At 54.0% G+C, this 9,079-nt stretch overlaps 1 protein-coding gene across 1 annotated transcript; it reads left to right on the top strand.

The window, feature by feature from the left end:
- The first annotated feature begins 4,043 nt into the window (after nucleotides 1-4,043).
- CTSF (cathepsin F) lies at nucleotides 4,044-9,058 on the top strand. The gene is given in 14 exon segments (XM_020286453.2): nucleotides 4,044-4,368; nucleotides 4,549-4,647; nucleotides 4,954-5,049; nucleotides 5,051-5,185; nucleotides 5,304-5,379; nucleotides 5,959-6,072; nucleotides 6,194-6,339; nucleotides 6,428-6,524; nucleotides 6,606-6,686; nucleotides 7,491-7,610; nucleotides 7,688-7,752; nucleotides 7,847-7,937; nucleotides 8,367-8,425; nucleotides 8,505-9,058. Coding segments are annotated over 14 exon segments (1,467 nt in total). The 5' UTR covers nucleotides 4,044-4,155; the 3' UTR covers nucleotides 8,580-9,058.
- The last annotated feature ends 21 nt before the right edge of the window (nucleotides 9,059-9,079 follow it).

Below are 9,079 nucleotides of genomic sequence, written 5' to 3'. Positions count from 1 at the left end.
GATAATCCACTACCATCAGAGCAGCCCCATTGTAGTTTTGATTTGCATTTCTCTGATGACTGATGATGTTGATCATTTTTTTCATATACCTGTTGGCCATTTGCAGATCTTCTTTTGTGCAATGTTTATTCAGACCTTTTGCCCATACTTTAATTGGATTCTTTGATTTTTTTCTTACTGAGTTGTTGGAGCTCCCTATACATTCTTGTTATTAATCCCTTGTCAGATGGGTAGTTTGCAAATATTTTCTCCCATTCTGTGGGTTGTCTTTTCTTTTTCTTGATTGTTTCCTTTGCTGTGCAGAAGCTTTTAGCTTTACGTGACCCCATTTGTCCAATTTGGCTCCGGTTGCCTGTGCTTTGGGGTCTTACTCAAGAAGCCCTTGCCCAGACCAATGTCCTGAAGCATTTCCCCAATGTTTTCTTTTAGTAATTTCATAGTTTCAGGACTTAAAGTCTTTAATTCATTTTGATTTGATTTTTACATACAGTGAGAGATAAGGATTTAGTTTCATTCTTCTGCACATGGATATCCAGTTTTCCCAGCACCATTTATTGAAGAGACTATCCTTTTTCCAAAGTATGTTCTTGGCACCTTTGTTGAAGATAAGTTCACTACAGATATGTGGATTTATTTCTGGATTCTCTATTCTGTTCCATTGGTCTATGTGTCTGTTTTTATTCCAGTACCAGGCTGTTTTGGTTACTACAGCTCTGTAGCATAATTTGAGGTCAAGTAATGTGATTCCTCCAGTTTTGTTCTTTTTGCTCAGGATGGCTTTGGCTAGTCTCGGTATTTGTGGTTCCATATAAATTTAGGATTATTTTTTTCTATTTTTGTGAAGAATGTCATTGGTTCTGATGGGGATTGCATTGAATCTGCTGACTGCTTTGGGGAGTATGGACATTTTAACAATATTGATTCTTCCAACCCATGAGCATGGAATATCTTACCATTTTTTGTGTGTGTCCTCTTCAGTTTCTTTCATCAATGTTTTATAGTTTTCATTGTAAGGATCTTTCACTTCTTTTGTTAAATTTATTTCTTGGTATTGTATATTATTTTATTTGTAGCTACCATAAATGGGATTATTTTTTGGTTTCTTTTCCAGTTTGTTGTCAGCATACAGAAATGCTACTGATTTTTGAATGTTGACTTTGTATCCTGCAAGTTCACTGAATTTGTCAATTCTAATAGTTTTATTTTATTTTATTTTATTTTTGAGACAGAGTCTCGCTTTGTTGCCCAGGCTAGAGTGAGTGCCGTGGCATCAACCTAGCTCACAGCAACCTCAAACTCCTGGGCTCAAGCAATCCTGCTGCCTCAGCCTCCCAAGTAGCTGGGACTACAGGCATGCACCACCATGCCTGGCTAATTTATATATATATATATATATTAGTTGACCAATTCATTTCTTTCTATTTATAGTATAGATGGGTTTTCTCGCTCTTGCTCAGGCTGGTTTCGAACTCCTGACCTCGAGCAATCCGCCCGCCTCGGCCTCCCAGAGTGCTAGGATTACAGGCGTGAGCCAGTTCTAATTGTTTTCTGTGGAGTCTTTAGGTTTCTATAGATACAGGATCATATCGTCTGTAAACAAGGATAATTTGACTTCTTCCTTTCCAATTTAGATGTCCTTTCTTTCTTTCTGTTGTCTGATTACTCTGTAACTGGAACTGCCAGCACTATGTTGAATAACAGTAACCCACTGCTCTTACGGAGGTTCCTAATGACCTACATGTTGCCCAATCTAAAGGTCACTTCTCTCTTCTCATCTTACTTGCCTTCCCGGTGGCTTCTGACACTTTCTCTTTCTTGAGATACATTCTCTTCCTCTGCTTTCTTAACTTCACCCTCTTGGTCTTGCTCCTCCCTCAGCGTCCCCTCCTTTCCAGTCTCCTCTGGTCCCTCTTTTCAGCTCAGTTTCTGAATGCCAGCACGGCCCTGGGCTTCCAGGTCTTCTTTTTCCAATCGTGCACTTCTCTCTTGCAGGATTGTGAGAATTGCCTGAGGTAATGAGTGTGTGTCTTTAGAGAATCCACGCTATTAATCATAATTATGCTCTCATGTGTCACTCTGGCAAGAAGATGAGCCGCCCTTCCCCCACACCCCCAGACACTTGTCACATGGCTCCAGTGTCCAGGGAACAGACTTACGGAAAGACCACTGCTCCCCACATAGGCTGAGTACCACACCAACATGGATCTCTGAAAACTTAGATTTAAGAAAAATCCCATTATCTCTGCCAGGGCCTTACAACCCACTGTTTTTATAATCCATTCAGCTTCAGACCTTTCAGGAGATGAGGTGTGTGTGAGTGTGGGTACGTAGCCTTCCACAGACACAGGCAGGAGTCTGGCTCAATGAGAGCAGGCAGTTTCTGAGATTCTTCTGCCAGGACTGTGAGGACCATATTCACAGCCTTCATCCTTCTAGAAAATGAAGTTATGGAGCCGAGTGTGGTAGCCCATGGCTGTAGTCCCAGCTACTCAGGAAGCCGAGGCAGGAGGATCCCTTGAGCCCAGGAGTTCAAGGTTGTAGTGTGCCATGAATGTGCCACTGCACTCTACTCAAGACCCTGTTTCATTTAAAAAAAAAAAAAAAAAAGGAAAGTGAACCTATGCATTGAACAGCAGTTGGGTGACATCACACCACTCCAGGTCATGCCAAAGGAGGCATTCATTCCTCCAACATACCTTTACTGGGCAGGCATTAAGCATGTCAGGCACTGCGCTCGAGGAACGAGCAATGAGTGAGACAGCAAGCAGCAGGGTCCCTGCCCCAGGACCTCCCGGCCAAGTGGAGGACACCAAACACCACCAGCGAACAGGAAATTGCAGTGCATTGTGACAGGACATTCAGGGGGACTAGGGATCTAGGGGTAAGAGGCAATGGCACTGAACCTGGCCAGTGACAGGTGGGGTGGCTCAGAAACGTCTTGGTGAGGAAGTGACTTCCAAATTGAGAACAAAAAGGTGCCTGGGAGTTAGGTTTAGGGAAAAGCAAGTGTGACGTTTCCAAGGTGTGCAAGAGCTTGAGTTTCTGAGGAGACGTAAATAGACCGAGTGTTAAGTGCACAGAATGGGGGTTGGATCCAGCTGAGAACAGACCTCACTGGGCCTTAGAAGATACTGAGGACCTGGGATTGTCTAGAGTTTACACCAGCGAGGGCGCAAGCAGGGAGAGATCAGTGTCTGCTGTAGTCCCTCAGGTACTCCGCCCTCAGCTGGCAACTGGGAACACTGAGCTGGCTCCAGTGCTAATTTCTGGGTAGCTGGAATTTGCCTCCCTGGACCGCTGCTGCTGTAAACAGTCAGCTTTGGACTAGATGATCTCTAATATCTGCGACTGCTTCTGCGATGGCTCCAATTTCCTTCAAGTCTCCCTTCCCTGTTTCCTCTTTCCCAGCTGGGAACACCTTTGGGGGAAACGTCCTTTTCTCATCTGCATGTCCGCTGGGGCGGGAGCCCCCCCGGGCCGACGCACTTGTGCGTGCTCCCCAGGCCGGCTGTGCACACTGCTCTCACGGGTACCGAAAGCTTGCAGGCCTGCGTTTGACCCCCTCCACACCCCGAGCCATTTTGCTGTGTGTGGATGGGTGGGGGTGGGGGTGGGGGGAGCTCAAAGAGAGGAGCAGGCTGCGCGCCCAAGTTCAGAAGCCAACCGCCTAGGTTCAAGCCCAGCTCCACGACCTCTTCCCAGATGTGCGGCAAGCCACTCGGTCTCGCTAAGCCTCTTTTTAATTTTTTTTTAAATTTATTTCCTTTTTTTTATTATTATTCTTTTAGCTTAGTATTGACATGATGCGCATGGATCGCTAAGCCTCTTGCCCTTGATTTAACACGAAGATGGCACTTACTTCGCGGGACCGCCCCCGAGGGACAAGAGGAGAGGGCGTGTACTGACCGGCAGGTACGACAGGCCGGCCGGCCCGCAGGCGGTGGGTTTTATCCCCAGGCCGGCGTCCTGCCCACGCCCCAGCGCGCCCCACGTGCCTCCCGTAAATAAGCGAGTGCGCAGGCGCGCCGGGCGGGCGCCCATTGGCCGGCGCGGGGCGCGGGGCGCGGGGAGCGGGCGGCTGGCCGCGGGCTCCCGCCCCGTCGGTTGGGCAGCGCGTCCGTCGGTCCGCGAGACGCCGCCGGCGTCGCCCTGGCCATGGCGCTCTGGCTGCCGCTGCTGTCGCTGCTGGGGCTGATCCCGGGCGCGGCGCCCGCCCCCGCCAAGCTCCGAGACGCCGGCGCTCAGGGCTGGGGGCCGCCGCCCCCGGCGCTGCTGGGGCCCGCGCGCTTCGCCCTGGAGATGTACAACCGCGGCCGGGCTGCGGGGACGCGGGCGGTGCTGGGGGCCGTGCGCGGCCGCGTCCGCCGGGTGAGGGCGCGCCGGGGCCGGGCCTTTGGCCTAGGCTTGGGGTGGGGGCCTGGACCGCGGAGAGACGGAGCTCTGGGCGCTGGGAGCCGGGCGGGCGGCGCGGCGGCCGGGCTGTGGGGTCAGTGAAGGACAGGCCGAGGACGGAGTGGCTGCGCCCGCCTCACCCGCTCCTCTGTCCAGGCGGGCCGGGGGAAGCTGTACTCCCTGGAGGCGACCCTGGAGGAGCCACCCTGCAACGACCCCATGGTGTGCCAGCTCCCTGTGTCCAGGAAAACCCTGGTGAGTGATGGGACTCCTGCCAGTTCCCCGCCCCCAGGCTGAGTCAGCAGCAGTCGGATGATGATGGGTCAGGTGAAGAGGCGGGGATCTAGGGCAGCAGCTACCCCATCCAGAGTCACTTCCCAGGCCTTGAGGGCCAGAGACTAAGATACAGTGAAAAGGAGGGTGTCCGGGTGCTGGCTGTGCCTCAGTCTCCACTGTGGGGCTGATTGCCTTGGGGTGGTCTTCATTCTGAGGAGCCTCTGTCGTACACTCAGACCGTGCACCCATCCCAGCCCCCAGACTGGCTTCTTCCTCTCTCTCCAGCTCTGCAGCTTTGAAATCCTGGATGAGCTAGGAAAACACATGCTGCTGAGGAGGGACTGTGGCCCAGTGGATACCAAGGTTACAGGTGCTGGGATAGCCCAAGGATGCTGGGATAGCCTGGTCAGACTTTACTCAGAGTTCCGTCTTAACTCCTTCTCTGTCCCACCTCTATCCAGAAGACAGAAACGAGACTTCAGTCCTTCCGCTGTTGAGCAAGGACCCCCTGCCCCACGTGAGGAGCCCATCCTGGGGTGGGGGGCAGTGCTGCCTTATTCCACTTCTCCCTTCATGCTGCAGTGGGGCTCCCTGGTCAGGGGGAACTCCTTGTAAAGACCCTTCTGCCTTTCCAGGACTTTTCTGTGAAGATGGCTTCAGTCTTCAAGAACTTTCTCGTCACCTATAACCGGACATATGCGACTAAGGAAGGTGAGGACCCAACTGTGGCTGAACCTGTTTGAGTCAGATCAGGGCCTTCCTCCCCAGCTCGGCACCTTGGTGTTGGGGAAGGGAAGGACACAAGAGGCAGTGCATCTTTTCAAAGGCCCTTGAGTTCCCAAATTCTCCTGAGCGGCCACCCCAAGTACCTGGTCCCTTCTCCTACCTTATCTTCCTGGTCAGAAACCATGGGCCTCCATCACTCCGGGCAGGGCAGGATGGGGCAGAGGCCAGATTTTTCTCTGCTGTAGGCCCCCTGGCACCATGGTTGTTCCCCATGGCCTCTTGTGGGTGGTGCCTGTTGACCCATTTCGATTACTGCTTTCACATCTGGGAAGTCATCACTCCAGTTTGTCCCCCAGAGTTGATCGGACCTCCCACTCCATCACTTGCTGATCTGGTCCCCCACTGCCACCTGCCCCAGGGTTCTGTCCTTCTTGAGCAGAGCTTCAGGTCTGATCCAGAATGCACCTACTCGCCAGGGAAAGCCCCACTTGCTATCCCCCCTTGCCCTTTTGTGTATGATTTGCCTGGGCTTGAGCCCCTCCTCTCTTGCTCCTTGGTCCTCAGAAGCCCGGTGGCGCCTGTCCGTCTTTATCAGTAACATGATGCGAGCACAGAAGATCCAGGCTCTGGACCAAGGCACAGCTCTCTATGGGGTCACCAAGTTCAGTGATCTCACAGGTAGGGGTGGTGTCCGGAGCCCTCGTGGAGCCTGGAAGAGACAGGGCCTGCTCCCAAGGTCCCTGATCAGGCTAGCTTAGAATACTCTTTCCCGTCACAACCTGCCCACCTTTGTCCACAGAGGAGGAGTTCCGCACCATCTACCTGAACCCCTACCTAAGAGAAGATACTGGCAAGAAAATGCGCCAAGCCAGGCCTGTGGATAACCCTGCCCCACCTGAATGGGACTGGAGGAATAAGGGGGCTGTCACCAGTGTCAAGAACCAGGTTGGACACCTAGAAGTGAGGGTGGGACACGAGTACTGCACTGGGTATGGGGAAGGGATCCAGCCCTAACTCAGCCTGTCTTTTTCAGGGCATGTGTGGTTCCTGCTGGGCCTTCTCAGTCATAGGCAATGTGGAGGGCCAGTGGTACCTGAACCGGGGGAACCTGCTGTCCCTCTCTGAGCAGGGTGAGCATCCCACTCACCACCCCCCTGTCCCCAGCCCAGCCCCTCTGTAGGGCTTCTTGGAACCAGCCTTCTGTCTCCTAGAACTCTTGGACTGTGACAAGATGGACAAAGCCTGCATGGGTGGCTTGCCTTCCAACGCCTACTCGGCCATAAAGAATTTGGGTACGCATCAGTGGGGTGAGGCGGGGCAGCAGGAGCCCCCTCTCCATCTGAAGGAGGTCAGTGTACAAGGGGTAGACATGAGCATGGGAGTCACATAGAACTGGGCTCAACTCTTAATGCTCACCCTTATTGGCTGAAGACCTTGGACAAGTCTGCTCTTTCCAAGCCTCAGTTGCTTCATCTGTGAAATGGGGCTCACTGTGCCCAACTTGTAGGACTACTTTGAATATCAAGCAAGGAAGGCTCATAGCAGGGACTTGGTGAGCAGGGGGTCTTGGTATATTTGATGTTTGGGGGGGGGGTGTATTTCTCTAATGTTGCTAAACCAAGTAGCAACGCACCTTGCCCTTGAAGGAGGTATTGACCTAAATTGGCAGTTCAGTTCAGCGGGGGGCTGCAGTGGCAGAAGGATGAAGAGCTGAGGGACTGAGGTGGCTGTACAGAGACTGGTGCAGGAGCCTGGCAGGGGTCTGGGCTAGATTAGGAGTGCAGCCAGCGGAACAAGCAGAACAAAGTCAAGGGTGCCAGGAATGCTAGGAGGAACCCTCAGCAAGCTGGGAGTTGAGTCCTGTCCCTGCCGCTTTCTTTGCTGGTTACTGCTCCTCCCTCTTCCCCACCTCTCCCAGCTTTGCAGTATCAAATCGCGAATGAGGGTGTTTCTCAGAGGGGATGGCATGTGGCCTGGGGTGGGCGAGGACTATGAGACCTCATGTCTAAGGGGCTTAGCACACTTCTCTGGCTGTGAGTGGTAAACGGGAGTCCATCCTTTCCCTACCCACTCGCAACCCACCTGTCTATCCCCAGGAGGGCTGGAGACAGAGGATGACTACAGCTACCGGGGCTACATGCAGGCCTGCAACTTCTCGGCAGACAAGGCCAAGGTCTACATCAATGACTCAGTGGAGCTGAGCCAGAATGAGCAGAGTGAGTGAGCGGTGGGGTGAGGCCAGGCAGTGGGGCTGGGTCCCAGATGCCTGCTGATGCCGTCCGTCCCTCCCCAGAGCTGGCGGCCTGGCTGGCCAAGAAAGGCCCGATCTCCGTCGCCATCAATGCCTTTGGCATGCAGGTAGGGCCCGAGCCCACTGCCCCTGCTCCCTCTCCTGCTGACTCTTCCCCCACTTCTTGGGACCGGCCCCCTACTCCTTTGTCTGCCCCCCCAGTTCTACCGCCACGGGATCTCCCGCCCACTCCGGCCTCTCTGCAGCCCTTGGCTCATCGACCATGCCGTGCTGATTGTGGGCTACGGCAACCGTGAGTTCTGCTGACCGTCCGTGTGTCCACTGCAGGCCATGGGCGGGGCTGGACCACAGCATCTCAGGACCTCCAGAGGGGGAAATCGGGGCAATGACTGGAAACCCTGTCCTTACCCCCTGTCTCTGGCTGTGGGCAGGGCAGGAATCAGCCATCCCCTCCACGGAAGGGAGGCTGCGGCTATGGGAGGTTGGATGATTATGGCCCGGTAACCTGCTAGAGGCGGGTGGTGGGTGTTCTCCCCCGGCCCAGAGCTGCACCAGGTCTCGTGAGGGTGGCAGGTTGGCCTCTCTTGCTTTCTGCTCTCTCCCTAGTAGCTGCCACACAGTAGGCCCACCCACCGCAGGTGTTTGAAGGGTGCAAAGTGCTTGAGGCTCTGACTGGAGAATTGGGGATCCCTGACTCCTTGCACCCCACACTGTTCCCCAGGCTCTGACATTCCCTTCTGGGCCATCAAGAACAGCTGGGGCACCGACTGGGGCGAGGAGGTGAGTCTTGCCTGCTTGGCCTCTGGCTCTCCAGCCTCATCCGACCCTGGTGCCCTCACCGGCTCCCCCTCTCCCCCAGGGTTACTACTATTTGCATCGTGGGTCCGGGGCCTGTGGTGTGAACACTATGGCCAGCTCAGCAGTGGTGGACTGAGGAGCCCACTGGCTTGGGACCTGGTGCTGACCAGAGCAGCCCCTTCCCCAGCCTGCCCTGCGTGTCCAGGCCTCTCCCTAGGAGGTACAGCTGGCTGAGGGACAGGCACTGGATCACTCGGGGTGAGCACCCGGCTTGCACAGCCCCTACTTCCCTCCACCCCACTCCCACCCTGAAGTCCCCAGCTGCACCTTTGTTGAATTGTGGTAGTAGTACCTAGGACGATCTTGGGTTGGAGGATGATTTCTTGGCTGCTGAAGCTGCGGCAAGAACTTGGCCCAAGTAATGAGCAGAAAGAAAATATTCTGATCTTCAACCCAGCTCTGTCCTCAGCAGGCTCTGGCTTCCGCCCCAGCTTTCCTCTCTTTGATGCTAGACATTTTCTGGTCCCCCTGGATATGGGGACGGTGTCCCCTTCCACACCCAGGAAACTTGTAACTGCCCTTTCTAACAGCAATAAAGAGGTGTTCTGGTCCCCAGTATGGTGTGAGTTCTTAGTC

Source organism: Microcebus murinus, chromosome 4, assembly GCF_040939455.1.
Source record: "Microcebus murinus isolate Inina chromosome 4, M.murinus_Inina_mat1.0, whole genome shotgun sequence".
NCBI lineage: Eukaryota > Metazoa > Chordata > Mammalia > Primates > Cheirogaleidae > Microcebus > Microcebus murinus.
This window is presented reverse-complemented; position numbering and strand designations above follow the sequence as displayed.